Consider the following 16,859-nt stretch of genomic DNA (forward strand, 5'->3'; position numbering starts at 1 on the left):
GAGTCCAAAGACAGGCTCCAGGCTCTGAGCGAGCTGTCAGCACAGAGCCCGACGCGAGGCTCGAACCCCCAAACTGCGAGATGGTGACCTGAGCTGAAGTCGGACGCTCCACCGACTGCGCCCCCTGGCGCCCCTCGAGTCATCTTTAGAACTAGTTTCTGCTTCTTTCTTCATACTGTTTCCTTTGTACTGTTTTCTTTACACCACCCATTTGTGCTCTTTTCTATGGCTGCACAACGGATGGTCGCAACCTCAGTTCTTAAAACAGCAGCATTCACGAGCTCACAGTCCTGGGGGTCAGAAGTCTGGCTTGGTGTGTGGCTGGGTTCTCCGCTGAGGGTCTCGAAAGACGGACATCAAAGTGCTGCCTGGGCCCAGTGCCCGGCTGGCAGCTTAGGGCAAAAGTCTGCTTCCAAGCCCCTTCTTGGTGTTGGCTTCCTTCAGCTCTTGGGGGCTGGGGGCCCGCGGCCCATTTCCGTGCTGGCCGGGGGTGGGCGTTGCTCTCTGCACCTAGAGGCCGCCCACCTTCCTGGCCACGGGGCCATCAAGCGTCATCTTCAAGCTTCAAAACAGCACTTTTGTGCTGAATCCCTCTCCTGCTTCAAGTCTCTGGTGTCCTTTTCCGTGACTGGTTGGACAAAGCCTGCTTTTCAAAGGGCCGAGTGATGAGGTCATGTTCACCCTGACAGTTTCCCTTTTAAGGTCACCTGGGTCTCATCACCCTGCTCGCACTCCAGGGCCCAGATGTCTTGGAGGACATCTCAGATTTCTGCAGTGAAAACGTTTAATTTTAATTACTCATATTTAGTTGAGAGAGGGAGAGGGAGAGAGTGAGCACATGAGCAGGGGAGAGGCAGAGAGGGAGGGAGACAGAGGATCTGAGGTGCGCTCTGTGCTGAGAGCAGAGCCCGACGCGGGGCTCAAACTCACGGACTGTGAGATCATGACCTGAGCCGAAGTCAGACGCTTACATGTCTGAGCCTCCCAGGTGTGTACTTAATTTCTAAAAGTTTCATTTGGCTTTTTCTGATTTCACTTTATTCTTTGGACCTGTCTTATTACGGATGCTTGTCACTCTTCTCTCTCTCTCTTACTCTCTCTCTCTGGTGGATGGCGAAATGGTTTCTGGATTTTGGGGGCTACATCTTCCTACTCATGGGAATCCTATGTCACCTGAGGAGCAGGTGCCCTATTTCTAGAAGCCCTGGGCCCCGTGGTCTTGCTGGTGGCCTTGGGACCCGTCCTCACGGCCCGGTCTCTGCCAGGCAGCACAAATTGGATTCCACAGTCCGCGCAGACTTTGTGTTGGGTTTGGGTCCCTCGCTGGAGACTTTCTGGCCTGAGACTCGGCGCGGGAGCCGGGCGTCCCCAGCTTGGCCAGGAGGCACTGGCTGGAACTTTCTCGCTTTCGCTGAGGGCGTCGTCAGGGGGGTGGTGGATTCCGGGGCCCGTGTCCCCGGGTCTGGGTGTGGAGCTGCGTCCCCGCGTCCCCAGGCCTCTTGCTCACAGTTTCCCTTCGTGTATGGCACCGACGATTTCCTTTGCTTGGGAGCTCACTGTGCTCCGAGGTGACAGATTTTCGCCTGACATTTCTGGGTGTTCGTAAGAGGGTTTTGTGTCCCTGAAGGCCCGTGTGTTGCCAGAACTCGGAGTCCTCTGGTCATCATTGTGGTCGGGAGGATTTCGGGGCTGCGCCTTGCGGAGTTTGGGGCCGGGGTGCTGCTGGGGGTGGGGGTGAGAGGAAGGGGCAAGCTGAAGGGGGGCCCGCGTCCGCGCCCCCATCCCCCTCTTCCCAGAGGACCGCTCCTCACGCGATGGCACCTGTCAGACTCCTCTAAAGTGACGGACTGGTGGGGGTGGGGGGCTCTGGGTGTGGCTGCAGTGAGCTGGAAAGCCACCCGCCCAGAGGGCCCTCTGGTGTCCTGGATGTCGCCCCACTCGACCCACACCCCTTGTCTTGCAGAAGTGCTTCCTGAGAAGGAGAAAATCCTGGACAAGCTGGAGCTGAGCTTGATTCACAGCAGAGGAGACGGCAGCGATTTCAGGCCAGGTTTGGGGCTCTTGTGTGCTCTGTCCTGTGTCCCTTGGTCTCTGGAGGGCACCATCTGCACCTGTTGGGCCTCCTGGAGCGGCCTGGGTGCCGCCTCCAGGCTGGGCCGGGGCTGGTGGGCGGGAGGCTGGGACCCCACCCCCTCTCCTGATCCTCCCTGTGGCCCCAGCCGTCACGGGGAGCAAAGAGAGAGCTCACAGAGCCTGGCCTGGAGCATCCGGGGCTCAGCTGGAGGCTTTGTGTACCTGTAGGTACTGGAATATTCTGGAACACTCATCCTCAGATTAATGTGTACTTAAAAAAAAAGTTTATTTGGAGAGAGAGAGCGAGTGCGCGTGAGTGAGCACGAGTTGGGAGGGGCAGGGAGAGAGGGAGAGAGAACATCTCAAGCAGGCCCCGAACTGCCAGCAGAGAGCCCAGTGCTGGGCTCGATCTCAGGAACCATGAGCCAAAATCAAGAGTTGGACACTCATCCAACTGAGCCCCCTGGGTGTCCCTTAATGTGCACTTTCCCAGGGCTCTGCCCGTGTTTCCAGGTGGTCCTGACTTGGTGGGGGGCGGCGTCTGGGCCTGGAGCCCGCCCTCCCTGCTCAGGACAGAGGGAAGAGCAGCTGATTGCTTGTTTAGAATCCCTCTTGGCAGGAAGCCCCCTGAGGGGAGGAGATGGGTTCCCACTTGCATTTGGGTTCCCAGTGCTTGGCAGAGAGAGGCTGTACCTCTGGGGTGGGTGAGTGACTATGGGTCTGTCCTCCAGTAGATGACACCAAAGTGGAGGAGAAGGAGGCCATTGAAACACAGCAAAACGGTGACAAAGAGGAAGATGAGGAGGGGAAGAAGGAGGACAAGAATGGGAAGTTCAAATTCATGTTCAACATTGCAGATGGGGGCTTCACAGGTACTGGGGCGAGGTGGTGCACAGAGAGCTAGGGTGGTTGTCGCCACAGGCATCCTAACCCTGTGGGTCCTGGGAGTCTGGGCTGACAGTTATTTTATACTAAAGTGTGAATGGTTGATAAAAGTACATTTTATAACCTTTCCTAGTAACCCTGGAACTCTGAACTTCTAGGGGTGGGGAGATGGTGGGTGGTGAGGAGCCCTTCCTGTGCCTGCCTCTGGGAAGGCCTGGGGGAGGGGCCCTCATGCTGCTCCCCTTGGCCGGCTTCCCAGAGCTGCACACGCTGTGGCAGAATGAGGAGCGCGCTGCTGTGTCCTCGGGGAAAATCTACGACATCTGGCACCGGCGTCATGACTACTGGCTGCTGGCGGGCATCGTGACGTATCCTTGGCCGAGCCAGGCTGGGCGGGAATCTGGGCTGTTCCCCGCTGGACCTCAGGGAGGGACACGGTGTGTGGGGCGAGGGGTCAGGAGCCAGTGGTTTTGTTGGGTGCCAAGGACCGTTTCCCGGTGGTGACGGTGGTGATGGTGATGACCATAGCGGCGGCTTGTCCTTTTGTGCAAAGTGTGCACTGGGTCCCCTCAGCAGCCTTTGGAGGGGACGCCACCACGATTCCCATTATGCAGAGTAGGACACGATGCTCACAGAGGCCACACAGCTGGGAAGTCTCGCCCCGTCCACCTGACGCAGCGACAGAGCCCCGTCAGTCCCGCCGGGCGCATCCTCACCGCCTCCCAGGGATCCCGCTTGGGTCCGTGCCTCCCGTGGTTGCTGATCTCTCCTACGTGCCAGGCGTGGAGCTGTGTCTGTGAACAGCATTCCCATACAGATGGCGAACAGCCTAAGTTGGCGAAGTGTGGCGCTCGGCAGGCGACAGAGCAGGGAAGGAGCCCAGGGGGCTTCGGGGGAGGGGGCTTGCGTTTTCTAATGGGATGGCCAGAGGTGACATCTGCGCACAGACCTCCCGGAGGCAAGGAGAGGGTCACACAGCTAACCCTCAGCAAAGCTGAGACAGCCTGGAGTGGGCTGGTTATGATGAGAGGGGGAAGGTTCTAGAATGGGGGTCAGCAAACCTCTCTGGTAAGGGGCCAGCGAGAGAATATTTCAGGTTCTGCAGACTGATTAGTACACTCTGTCATTATAGCAAAAGCGGCCACAGACGATCGTAAATCAGTGAGTGTGACTGTGTACCAATAAAACTTTATTAAAAAAAAGAGGTGGGGGCACCTGGCTGTCTCAGTGGGTTAGGCATTTGACTTCAGCTCAGGTCATGATCTCACAGTTCGTGGGTTCGAGTCCTGTGTCAGGCTCTGTGCTGACAGCTCAGAGCCTGGAGTCTGTTTCAGATTCTGTGTCTCCCTCTCTCTGCCCCTCCTGCGGTCACGCCCTGTCTCTCTCTCAATAATAACAAATTAATAAACTTAAAAATTAACAAGTAGGCTGTGGACCCTAGTTTACAGACTCCTGCTGTGGAGGTTAAGGAGTTTGGAGCCAGCCTGCAGGGCTTCGGATCCTGACTCGGCCCCTCTCTAACGGTGGGACGCCGGGCACGATCGTTTTATTGGGTCTCCTTCTTCCCTCGCAGGCTCGAGGGGGAGGCTGTCTTGCCAGCTTCTGGTGGCGGCCGTCACTGGGCCACACTCTGCCTCCGCATCGCGGGGCCTTCTTCCCTGGGTGCCTGTGTCCCAACTTCCTCTCCTTTAAAAAAAAATCGTTTTTATTTTGTTTAAAAAAATGTTTTTTCTTTTACCATTTATTTATTTTTTAGAGACAGAGCATGACCGGGGGAGGGGCAGAGAGAGAGAGGGGAAGACACAGAATCCAAAGGAGGCTCCAGGCTCTGCGCTGTCAGCACAGAGAGCCTGATGCGGGGCTTGAACTCATGGACCTCGAGATCATGACCTGAGCCGAAGTCAGATGCTTAACTGACTGAGCCACCTATGAGACCCCCAGTGTTTATTTATTTTTGAGAGAGAGAGACAGAGAGACATAGAGCACAAGGAGGGGAGGGGCAGAGAGAGAGGGAGACAGAGGGTCTGAAATAGGCTCCGGGTTCCGAGCTGTCAGCACAGAGCCTGAAACGGGGCTCGAACTCACAAGCCACCAGATCATGACCTGAGCCAAAGTCAGACTCTTAACTGAATGAGCCGCCCAGGTGCCCCCCATGTTCCTCTTATAAGGATGCCAGTCGCTGGTTAGTGCCTGCCCTTATTCAGTCCGACCCCTCCTTGGCTTGATTGCCTCTACAAACACCCCGTTTCCAAAGGAGGTCACAGTCACAAGGGTGGGGGCTGGGCTCGACACCACGCCCATGAAGCCGCAGCCCTGTCTGGGCCTCTGAGGGCACTATGTCCCGCTGTCATCGTCAGCCTGCTCACCTTGCAGCCAAGGTCAATGGCTTGTCCCAAGCGCACAGCCAGGATGCCGAACCTGGGCTGGTCCCCCCACCCCGCCCCCATGCCAGGTTTGCCCTTAACGGTGCCCCACCCAGGCACGGCTACGCCCGCTGGCAAGACATCCAGAACGACCCGAGGTACATGATCCTCAACGAACCCTTCAAGTCAGAGATCCACAAGGGCAACTATCTGGAGATGAAGAACAAGTTCCTGGCCCGCAGGTTCAAGGTCAGTCCCAGCAGGGCCAGAGCCTGCGAGGGAGGGGGACGGCCAGAGGGCAGGATACACGGGGGCCTGGGGCAAGGGGGTTCCTGAGCAGCAGCCCCCCCACCCCCACGTGGGCCAGGCCGTGCACCAAGGGAGTCATGCAGTCAGTCAACCAGCAGGGCGCTGGGCCCTTGATCAGTGCCAAGCCCCACCAGGTGAGGGTCCCTCCCGAAGTGGTGGGTGCAGAGAACCCACCTGGTGAGAGGGTGCTAAGACCAGACCGAGGTGGGCAGGCAGGTGGATGCGTGACCTCCCTCCGTTTCTGCCGGATCCCAGGCGTGTGCAGGTGGGTGCTGGCCGAGCGGGGGCTGGGCCGGTGCTCAGTCCTCCCCCTGCCCCTCCCCGCTCCCCCCCCCCCAGCTGCTAGAGCAGGCCCTGGTCATCGAGGAGCAGCTCCGGAGGGCCGCGTACCTTAACATGACCCAGGACCCCAACCACCCAGCCATGGCCCTCAACGCCCGCCTGGCCGAGGTGGAGTGCCTTGCGGAGAGCCACCAGCATCTGTCCAAGGAGTCCCTTGCCGGGAACAAGCCAGCCAATGCCGTCCTGCACAAGGGTGAGCACGCCCCCTTCCCAAAGCCCGGCCTTTGCCACGCCGGTCCTTCACCATCGACGAGGGCACCAGTGGGGCCGGGGCCTGCTGGGAGATGTCTCCTGAGGCTGCGGTGGGCCAGGGTCGGGGTGGTGGGTCTGCCTGGGAGCCGGGGCTCTAGCTGAGGGCCTGGGGGGACCCCAGTGCTGGGTCAGAGTTTCTGGGAGCCCGGCAGCCCTTGGGTCCAGGTGGCTACTCTCTGCCCTGTGGGTCTCCCGGCCCGGGGGGTGTAAGAACGCACCCGTGTGAAGGAGCAGCAGCATGCTGGCCCGTCAGCGCCCCCTCCCCACCCCCCTGCAGTCCTGAACCAGCTGGAGGAGCTGCTGAGTGACATGAAGGCCGACGTGACGCGCCTGCCCTCCATGCTGTCCCGGATCCCGCCCGTGGCTGCCCGCCTCCAGATGTCCGAGCGCAGCATCCTGAGCCGCCTGACCAACCGCGCCGGCGACCCCACCGCCCAGCAGGTCAGGTTTGGCCCGGGGCCGGGTCCTCCAGGGGCTTGGGGTGGGGGCGTCATATTCCGACTATGGCCCTTAAACCCGAGTCCTTGCCTCCAGGGCGCTTTCGGCAACTCCCAGATGTACAACAACAACTTTGGGCCCAACTTCCGGGGCCCTGGACCGGGAGGGATTGTCAACTACAACCAGATGCCCCTGGGGCCCTACGTGACCGGTAGGTGCCCGTCGCTTCTGGGCGGCGCGTGCGGGGTGCTCCACGGGCCCGGCCTGCCCGCCGCCAGCCCAGGCGAGCAGGCTCCTCCCTCTCTGACAGATATCTAGCTGTCCCCGCGATGTCCCTCTGTTGCAGCGCTCATTTCCAGCTGAGGTAAGCCCACACCTGGGGGCTCCCAGGTCCCTTGTCCCCTCCTTGGCCTGGCAGGCTGGGTCTGGCCAGAATCAGCCCTGATCCACTGGGGCCCGGCCCTGGGTGTCCACGCGCACGTCTGTGTGCACACGCAGCCCCGGCAGTGAGTCAGTCCGAGACGCCGCCTCCCTGCTTCCGCCTCCAGGGCCCTGTGGGGTGGTAGGCGCCCTGGGACCTCAGCTCCCGGTGACGAGGAAGGGGCTCAGGGTCTGAGGAGGTTAAGTGTTAATGGCTTCGACAGGGGAGCTTAATCCCCGAGAAACGCCAGTTCACTCAGGCCTCTCCCTCCCCCCCCCCGCCCCCAAAGCCCTGTCTGTGCCCGTAGAACTGCCACTTCAGGGGGGCGGTGCTGGGCGTTTCCGGACTGGCCGCCCTTCCCCGGGGCCTCTCCCGAGATGCAGGGGTGGTAGGAGGTCGTGGCTTTGGAGCTCTTTTTTTTTTAAATTTAAATTTATTTGTTTTGAGAGAGAGAGCAAATGGAGGGGGAGAGGGAGAGAGAGAGAATCCCAAGTCGGCTCTACACTGTTGGTGGGGAGCCTGCTGCAGGGCTCGAACCCACGACCCTGAGATCATGACCTGAACTGAAACCAAGAGTTGGACGCTCACCCAAGAGTTGGACACCCCCCGGGCGCCCCTCGGGAGGCCCTTCCGGTGGTTGACCGTGACAGACAGGGTGCTGGGTGCCCCAGTGAGGGCCTGGGGCTCAGCCGTGTCACCCGTGACCCGCCTCTTGCAGCCATGCCTGCCGGGCTACTGGCCCGACCGCCACAGGAGAGAAAAACTACCGCCTTTTTAGGAGCCGTGCCAGCTTGGGACAGAAAGGGAAACTGAGTCATGCCATCACAGGGGGCCGAGGCCCAGCCTGGCTGGGCCAGAGCCTGGAAGTGCCACCTCGTCGTCATGCAAGCGTTCCACCCAGTGTCACACCCTCCCCACTCGGGGACGCGCCCCTTGGCGGCCTCTGCCAGATGACTTCTTAGAAGAGATTTCATTTATTTGTACATCTTTTGCACTTTCCTATTGAAGACTTGAAAAGTTTGTCTTGATAAAAGTTGAGTGACGTGCAGAGGGGGTCTAACCCACTACACGTAACGTCTGTCTCTGTCGACGGGCTCCAGACTGCGAGGGAAGATTCTAGAAGCCTGGCTGTTGCCCCATGGACTTGGTCCACCTGGGCAGCCCTCAGTGTGCTCCTGCCCACTCCATCCCGTCCACGCTGCCTGACCACCCGTGTCCCGGCCCCCTGGCCCTTGGGGCTCCCCAGGCCTGGGTGCCCAGCCCGAGGGTGGAGACCTCAGCAGATGCCCGGGGCAGGGGTTTTATTCGTCCCCCTTCCTCCCAGGGCTGGAGACCACCAGGTATGTGCTGTCTCTGTGGGGGAGGGGGCCCAGTCAGCAGGCGTCTGGCCCTGGCCCAGCGAGATCTCCTGGGAGGGGGGAGGGGCCTGTGCGGGGAGGGGATTCCTCTCTGTGGGGATGTGGTTAGCATCCTGTGGGGAAGGTCACATCCTGCGAGTGGCCCAGGAGATCCTGGTCCTGCCCTGTGCCCAGGGGGCCCCATCACACCCACTTCCGGGTACATGCTCCCTGTTCGGTGTCATGGCCACAGATCCAAGGAAACACCCCTTCGAGCCTGGACTTCTCCCTGCCGTCCTGTCCCCAGAGAGGCCTCTATGTGGCACTTGCTGGGGCCCATGTCACAGCCACTCTTGCTGTGTTATCAGATGGCCTGGGAAAAGAAAGCTCTGCTTGGAGGCAGGGGACTGGACCCCCCCCCCCCGGGGCCCGTCTGTGTCTGGTGCCTCCTGCGTGCAGGCTCGACCAGAAGTGTTCCCGGCCATGGGCGGGTGGGTCCTGGGGGAGTGCCCGGGGTAGAGAATCCAGGATGGGGCAGGATTTGGGGGCTTGTCTTGGGGCCTCCGGCAATCAGCCAGCCCTAAGGGTCCCAGGACCCAGGTGTCCTTTGTAAGTGGCTCTCTGTGCATCCCAGGAGGGCTGGACCCCAAACCCTCTTCCATCCTGGTGTCCCCTTGCTTCAGTCTCTGTGAAAACCCCCAAGGCTGATGCGGCCCAAGCTCTGAGGTGAGGGCGGTAGGGAGCATCTGGAACATGTCTGTAGGCTTCCAGGGCGTGTGTGCGGCCGCACTGACCTCGCCTTCCGGGAAGGGCAAGGTCCCCCGTCCCCTGTGGTTCCTCCAGGGCTGCGCGCACATGTTGTGTCTTGCGGTCAGTGCCTCCTGCAGAGGCTCTTGGCCACAGGCAAGGTGACCACGTGACCCACGTCCTTCCCAGCCCTGTGATGCTCCCCTCCCAGACCTCGGGTCAGCCCTGTGGCTGGCCTCGCTGGGCACAGTGCTGACCTTCCCTGGGCACAGTGGGTGGGGCCTGATTTCCAGGCACCTCGAGGGGCAGGATCTGCATCATCACTGTCTTGCCCCAAGGGCTGGTGGCCCCCCTGCTGTCAGCCCTTCATCCCTAGGAAGCCTCCCTCTGTCCCCCTTCCCCCATCTTTCCTTCCATCCCAGACCTCCCCGCTGCTCCCCTCTCCCGGGCTGGAGCCAGGCACCCACTGATGGCCGGATCTAGGAAGGGCTTAGCTCTTTGCAGCGAGCAGCCCCCCGAGAGTCCCGGAACCGGGGGGCTTAGGACAGTTGTGGGGTGGGTTTCTGGTCTGCTGGCTTGAGAGAGGAAAATGGGTCTCAGACTTTCCTTCTTAGTTTATCAGTTATCTCCAGCCAAGAGTGGTGGCGGGCCAGTGCGGCGTCCCCGTCTCTGGCTTCTCCCGGCTGGCTTTGGTTTTTGCTGTTGGCGGAATGAGGGCCTTTGCCTATGGGCAGAATCCTCAAGTACCAGCCCAGTTCTGTTTCCAGCCACCCTATTATTTAAACCAGTGCTGAGTACACTTTCTGTCAAACCATGTTTGGGCCACGGTTTTGGAAAGCATTGCCTGCTGGGCTCCCCAGGGGGCGAGGGGAGCTTGGGCTGGACTGACCACGTCCAGAAGGGCCCCCCGGCACACGCCTGCCCGGGAAGTGTGTCCCGCATGAGGAGTGCCTCCCTGAAGCCACCTTTGGAAGTTCCTTTGTTTTCTGCAACTTATGACCAAGGCCTTGCTGACGCAAGGGGTGGCGGTGCCTGGCCTGCTCTCTGGGGCTCCTTCCCAGGGTCCTACGAGGCCTCCCCAGCCCAGATCGTGGCCAGATGAGCCTTGCCCCAGTGACGCGGCAGCTCTTGCTCCCAAGTGTCAGGTCCCAGAGCTCTTGAAGGCTTGGGGGGTGGGCAGTGTCATGTAGAGGGTTGGCTCAGGGACAGGAGCGCCTGCAGAGCTTGGGGCGGGAGGGAGGACTTGGTTGAGACGTGGGGGGTCAGGTCATGGCCTGGCCATGGACTCGGGTCCCCCCCAACACCTGCGGCTGTGCATTGCCCACTACCACCCCTGTCGAGGAAGGTGGCTCCTGCCCCATTTTCTCTTTCTGGAAGTTTACAGGTCGTGGTGCATCAGCCCAAAGTCATTGGCGTTGTGTTTTGGGTTTTTTTCTTAGTTTTCAGATTTTTTTTAAACAAAGTATTTTTTTAGGTGCGATAACCCAGAAAGGGCCCGTTGGGTGTGTGTGTGTGTCCTGAACCCCTGAACCCCTGACGGGGGGGGGCCGCTCCCTCTGTGCTGGAGCACGTGGGTGTGAGGGAGCAGATCCTTGCGCAGCTGGCATCTGGCCCAGCCAAGGAGGTCGGGCCCCTGGCCCTGGGGACACCCCTGGGCCAGCAAAGGGGCCCAGGGCTTCGGGGTGAGTTGGGAGGGTCCCGGCCAGGGGGCTGGGGCTGGAAGCTGAGCCCCCGTGAGTGGCGACCCGTCCGGTCCCCGGCAGGACACGGGAGAGGCCGGACAGCGCCTGCAGCCGACACGATCCCTTTTTCTTTGTACTCTGTGTGTGCGTCTTGGTTTTCTGTGTTTTAATAAATCCTTTGGGAAAGGATGGAATCCGTTTTTTCCTAGCTTCTCACGGCCCTAGGATGGGGGTGGGTGCAGAGGCGATGGAGGATGTGGGGGATGGGGTGCCCCCTGGGGAAGGCGGGGCCTCCCGAGGCCGAGGGGCCTGCTGGGAAAGGGGGGCCAAGAAGGGGTGCCTGCCCCTCCCACTTGCACCCCTAAACACAAACACAACATGGCGTCAGAGAAACCCTGAGCCCCCAGTGGCACCTCGTGGGCCTCCCTGGACCCTCACCTCTTGCCACCCTGAGGGCACAGCAGCCCCCCAGCAACAGAGAATGTGCTGAGTGTAGTGGGGGGGCACCCTTATCCCCAAGTCACTTGGGATCTGGGGTGTCTCAGAGTCCCCAGTCTCTGCCTCTTCCCCAGGGCCCTTTCTCCCTATCCCTGTCCTTCGCCCCAAGGTCAGGATTGGGGGGGCAGCCTGCCAGCCCTGCAGGGAGCAGCCTCCCTGCCCCGCTGCCCATGGCTGGGACCCTGGAAAGGAGAACAGAGAGCCGCAGACCCCGACAGGCTGGGGTTTTATTGGTCATTCCATAAATACGGTGGCTGTGTCTCGCTGAGGGTCGTCTGGAAGCGCGAGGCAGGAGGCTGTCTGCCTTGCAGGGAGCGCACTTAGCTGAGGAGCCAGTCAGTAAAAAAAGGGGGGGGGGGAAAAAAAGCACATTATTTACATGACAGAAGAACGAGCGAGCCCCTCTGTCATTCCTCTGGACCTCGGACCTCGGATTTGCACTGAATCTGGGATGAGAATGGGGGGGGGGGCTCCGTGTGTCAGCAGGGGAGACCCATCCCAGGCCTGTTCCCAGAGCCGGCCTCCTCCTTGTGCTGGGCATTCCTGGGATGGGGGTGCCCCCTGGGCAAACCGCCTCAAGGGCAGGGCCAGAGGCTGGGAGGCGTCCCTCGACCAGGTGGCCGGCGTAAGCCCGCGAGGGGGCCCAGGCCACTCCTCCAGGCCCCAACTCTGCCCAGCGTGTTTCCAGACTCTGGCCACCCCGGAGGTGGTGCCCCACCCCAGATCCCTTCTGAGCCAGGGGCCCTCCCCCTGGAAGCAGAGCTGGGGCCTTCCTGCGAGTGGGTGTGGGAGACACAGGACAGCTCAGAGCCAGGCTGTGGCCAGGCTCCCAGGACCGGGAGGCTGCCTGGGTCCTTGCGGTGGGCATTTCGGCCTTGGCCCAGCTCAGCTCTGGGGGCCTTCGGCTCCTTCTGGCAAACATGTGGCCAACGGGGGGCCTGCCTTCCCAGGTGGGGCTCTCCATGAAGGGGGCCCAGCAGCTCTCACCAGCGAGGGTGGGCAAGCTGGTCCCTCAGCGCGGCTGCGGCTGCCCAGCCCAGATCAGAGCTTGATCCTCGCCTGACCTGGGGGCTAGAGAGCTAGACACACGCCCCGTGTGGTGGTGGGCAGTGGCCACAGGTGGGGGGGCCCTGCCGGGACAGGCTTCCCCCCTCCCCACACCCACAGCGTGTAGCCTGTAGATCTGGTGATGACCCCCCGCTCCCCGCCCTGGGGCCTGGGCTGGGAGGGGGGAAGGTTCTAAAGTACAGAGTGGGCACAAAGGTCAGGAAGTCTGTGGCTTTCTCAGGCCTCTGCCCAGCAGGGCAAAGCTGACCTGGTGCACCAGCCGCAGGGAGGCTGTAGGCGGGAAGGGGGAGGTGTTGACGTGGGGCCACCTGCTCCTGCTGGGACCGGAGGCACCGAGGGCCCTACAGGGTGGGTGGGCTTTTGCCTCCAAATAGCCAGCAGAGGCCAGTGGCGCAGGACGCCTGGCTGAAGGCCTGTCCCCTCCTCCGTCTGGCCAGCCTGAGGCTGACGGTTGTTTGCTCCAGGCTGGGGGGGTGGGGGTGGGTGCGCTGATAGGAATGACTAACTCCAGCCGTCCTGACCTCTTACCAGACTTAGCACCCTAACGTGGGGTGCCTCACCCCGACCCGCTCTGAGGCCTTGAGGAAGGCACCGCTCCAGGGAGAAGGCTCCTGGGAACTTTTCCTAGACTGTGGGGGCTTCTGCTGGATACTCAGCCTCCCCAGCACCCCGGGCATGCAGGGCACCCAGGGGCCTACGTGTGTTCTCTCTGCAGACCCCAAGGCCATGGCCTGGGTGGAGCGTAGGTGGCTGCCCCGCTGTGGTCAGTGGCCACAGTCTAGCTAAGTACGCATGACCTCAGGGCTTTCTAGGGCAAGGACAGAGGGGCGGTGGGCAGGGCACCTGGCGAGGAGGGCAGGCGGGGCCCTGGAGAGGCCTGGGCTAGAGCCTGCCCCTCAGGCCTCTGCCTGCTCACGGCTGCTCTGCGCACGGGGATCAACTGTGTACCGGGAGGAAGCTGCCAGGGCCATGAGCTTTGTCCGAACCCCCCCAACTTTCTGTGAGCCCCAAACTGGTAAGGAATCCCCCTGGATCTCTGCCCCTGCCAGCAAGGGTGGGGGTAGGGGTCAAGGGCCAGCTTGAAGGCCCCTTCGAGACCCACAGGGCAGGGAGAGGTGGAGAAGCAGGTGCAGACTGAATCTGAGGTCAGGTCCATCGTCAAGTACCGGGAGCCCTTGGCAAGGAGGGAGGTTGAGGGAGACCCCCACCTGGGGGGCCCTGCCCCATGTCCAGTGTCCTCTTTCCCACCCAACACCAGGTCGGGGTGCTGAGCAGAGAGGCCGGCCCTGCTGCCCCCAGCACCCGACTGGGTCCCGGCCAGGCCTGGACTCGCATCTCTGGGAAGGGCCGAGGCTGGGAGACGACGCGGTGGCTTCTTCCTGGAGGGAGAGCAGAGGCTGCTGGCGAGTCTGGGGGCTGGGCGGGTGCGCCAACACCCTTCCCAGCCAGCGTGGTCTCCCCAGCACGGATCAGAACTCGGTCCGCGAAGCAGTGAATGGTGTCTTGCAGTGACTTTTGAGATCTTTTCCCCCACGGCATCTCGGCGGCGGCGTGTGATGTTTTGGTTTGGATGCAAACCACACCCCTGACTTGGCTTTGAAACAGCTTAAGCGGAGCGAACAGAGACTAGGAGGGAAACAGACACGGTCCGGGCAGGCGGCCGGGTGGGGGCGGGGTGGGGGCTTCTTAGGATCTGTAGTCCTTTTTGCTGTAGGGTTTATTGCCCAAAATACTATCAATCTCGTGGATGATGGAAGACGACAGTTTCGGAAGGACCTGTGTGAGGACAACAGCTAATGAGAATCCCACCGACAAGACAGGCCTGGCCCATGGGGGAGGCTGGGTGACAATCTTCCGGCCGCTGCCGGCCCAGGCTTGTCCTGCCTTGTCACGTCACGTCACGTCACGTCACGTCACGCTCAAGCCGAAGCTGATGGGGCTACGTTGCTTTTGTGTTCCAGAAGCTCTGGGGCAGAGAGGAAGCCTGCCCTGGTATATACTCTGCCTCAAAGGCCAGAATGCGCTAGAACTATGCCTGGAAGGCATAAAATGCAGATTCCAGGGCGCAGACACCTGGTTTCTGCACCCCTACACTCCTTCTCCCCGCCTTCCCTGTTTCAACCAATGGCAAGGCCACCCTTCCAGGGAAGAAACGCCACGGGCTGCCTCTGCCCCACTTTCTCGCACCCTCACCTCCGTCTTGAACATCTGGATCCAAGCAGCTGAGCTCCGGACCCTCGGCACCACTTCCCTGCGGATCTCTCTGCACCCCCTCCGGCTCCCTACAGCCCTTCCCCCACTCAGCAGCCAGGCAGAGAGGGATCGTGCCTCTCTTATGCCCTCCGGGTCTCGGGTCTCGGCCAACAGACAACTCCTCAGTGCCCCAGGCACTGCCCCCCCCCCCCCCCCCCCCCCCCCCCCCCCCCCCCCCCCCCCCCCCCCCCCCCGCGCCAGGCCACGCCCACCGCCCACCTGTGCCTCCTTTGCTCCGGGAATGCTTTCCCTCCAGTTGCACATCTCGCTCCTCAGTCTCCAAGTCTTGGCTCACACGGCCCTTTCTCGACAAGCCTACCCCCACAACCCCTTCAAACCCGGGCCCGCGGCACCACCTCCCTTCTGTGCCCGCTGGCGCCCCTGACCTTGCTCCAGTTTTCCCCCAGGGTGCCTCTCACCCTCCCATTCTAATTTCCTCATTCTATGCTGTTGGCTCTTGGCGAGCAGGGCGGTTCGCGGCTCACCGAGGTGGCCCAGATGTCCAGCGCGGTGCCTGGCACACCGCAGGTGCCCCGCAAACGTGTGCTGGACAAATGACTGAGTGGGACCCTGCATTCAGCCCGAGGGCCTGGGGGGGGGGGACACACCCAGCCGCCCCTCCCGACCCACCTGTATCGCTCCAATGTTCTCCATGAGCTGGTCTGCGCTAGAAGCACCCAGAAGCACGGAGCTGACTCCCTCGTTCCTCAGGCACCAGGCTGGGGCAGCAAGACCAGAGGTGAGGGAGGCACGCCCAGTGCAGGGGCCCCTTCTGGATCTCCCCTGTCCCTCCCTGGGCCACACAGATCCAGCCTCTTGGTCATGGGGCTGGCGGTGCCCAGGAGGGCCCCAGTAAACCTGTAGCCCCACATGCTGGGGGGGGCGCTTTGCCCAGAGGGGGTGGGTTCTGGGGAAGCCCAGGTGCCAACTGCTTGCAGGGGGAGAGGTGGCCCACGTGGTCAGGGACCCCCCCCATTCCCTCCCCATGAATGTAGGGGCCCCACTGCCCAAGGCTGGCTAATGGAGGGGTGGCCTGGGCACTCTAGGGCTCCCGACATGGCCCCAGGGACAATGGTCAGCCCCCCCCCACCAGCCCTGTTACCTATGGCCAGCTGCGGGAGGGTGCAGCCCAGGCGCTCAGCTATGGCCTGCAGCTCCTTCAGCTTGGCCTGCTGGCGCCGGCCCTCTTCGCTCAGGATCTTGTCCTTCAGCCACTGGTAGCCCTGGTTGTGGGGGTGGAAAGCACAGCCCACAGGTGAGGGCAGGTCACCTGGACCTGTGATGATCTGTGCCAAGGTAGCATCCCTGCCTGACCGTGTCCCACTTCAGAACAGAACCTGGGCAGGTGGAAGGTCGGGGCTGGTTGAATCTGAAGCCAGAAGCCTCTGGGGTTGCTGAGGCCAGGCCCCCGAGCCAGGACAAGGGGCCTGGCAAGCCCCAGGGGGAAGTGGGGGTGGGGGAGGAGGAATGCTTTGGCCATTGGCCCAGGGGACCCCTTCCCCAAGCTCTGGGGGCGCTGGGGTCTCACCTGCCTCCAGCCCTGGGATGGCAATGCCTTCCGGGGAACCCCCTGACCGCTCTGGACTGGGCAGGGGTGGGTGGGACAGGCCATCCTGTCCTTGAACCCCAGGCGGCGGGCCTCCAGTGCTGGATCAGTCGTGACCTGGGTAGGCTTTCTCTGCCTGCTCCTCACCCCCAAACCCTGCATCTGGAAGACCCCCCTGAGTCCCCACTCCAGAGGTGTGTCTGCCTGGGGGGACTTGTCCCAGGGGACGGCCTCTGAGGGACAAACGAAGCCGCTCTGCAGCCCCCAGCCCAGAGGTCTCAGAGTTGGCCTAGAGAGTGTGTAGGGGCGGGGGGGGGGGGGGGGCTGTCGTGGGAGGGGCCATCCCGCAGAGCACAGGCCACCGCCCAGCCCAGGTGAAAGCTGAACCTGATTGGAGCTGGGGGGTGGTGAGGGCGTGAAGGGGCTTTTTCACCCGGGGCACATCCCGTGAAGATGCCTTTCCGGACTTGCGATCTGGCTAGCAGGGGCTCCCAGTTCACAGGCCTGGGAACCGCCCCCACAGTGGCCCAGGGAAGCCCCGCCCATACCCACAGCGACGCGCCCCTCAAGCCGCGCCAATCCAAAATGCCTGTCACCTGCCCGTCCCTTCCTCCCAGCCTGGAAGCTCTTTCACCTTTAAGGAGG

The 16,859-nt window shown here is 61.9% G+C and overlaps 2 protein-coding genes across 4 annotated transcripts in view; one reads left to right on the top strand and one right to left on the bottom strand.

Moving 5' to 3' along the window:
- The window catches only part of CHD5 (chromodomain helicase DNA binding protein 5), a 54,938-nt gene extending 43,895 nt beyond the window's left edge, over positions 1-11,043 (top strand). The window contains exons 34-42 of one of the 3 annotated variants that reach the window (XM_029949274.1): positions 1,964-2,050; positions 2,805-2,945; positions 3,218-3,326; positions 5,438-5,570; positions 5,970-6,165; positions 6,502-6,665; positions 6,759-6,873; positions 6,973-7,026; positions 7,802-11,043. In XM_029949274.1, the coding sequence (XP_029805134.1) occupies positions 1,964-2,050; positions 2,805-2,945; positions 3,218-3,326; positions 5,438-5,570; positions 5,970-6,165; positions 6,502-6,665; positions 6,759-6,873; positions 6,973-6,980 (953 nt within the window). In that variant the 3' untranslated portion in view covers positions 6,981-7,026; positions 7,802-11,043. The remainder of the gene's footprint in view (positions 1-1,963; positions 2,051-2,804; positions 2,946-3,217; positions 3,327-5,437; positions 5,571-5,969; positions 6,166-6,501; positions 6,666-6,758; positions 6,874-6,972; positions 7,027-7,801) is intronic. The other 2 variants (XM_029949275.1, XM_029949276.1) reach the window with 2 other exon arrangements.
- Positions 11,044-11,557: 514 nt separating this feature from the next.
- KCNAB2 (potassium voltage-gated channel subfamily A regulatory beta subunit 2) overlaps positions 11,558-16,859 on the bottom strand; it is a 41,085-nt gene continuing 35,783 nt past the window's right edge. Inside the window, exons 12-15 of the mRNA XM_029945936.1 lie at positions 16,849-16,853; positions 15,771-15,891; positions 15,299-15,387; positions 11,558-14,191 (exon numbers count right to left, since the gene is read on the bottom strand). Coding sequence (XP_029801796.1) covers positions 14,102-14,191; positions 15,299-15,387; positions 15,771-15,891; positions 16,849-16,853 — 305 coding nt within the window. The 3' untranslated portion in view covers positions 11,558-14,101. The remainder of the gene's footprint in view (positions 14,192-15,298; positions 15,388-15,770; positions 15,892-16,848; positions 16,854-16,859) is intronic.

Source organism: Suricata suricatta, chromosome 8, assembly GCF_006229205.1.
Source record: "Suricata suricatta isolate VVHF042 chromosome 8, meerkat_22Aug2017_6uvM2_HiC, whole genome shotgun sequence".
Taxonomy (NCBI): Eukaryota; Metazoa; Chordata; class Mammalia; order Carnivora; family Herpestidae; genus Suricata; species Suricata suricatta.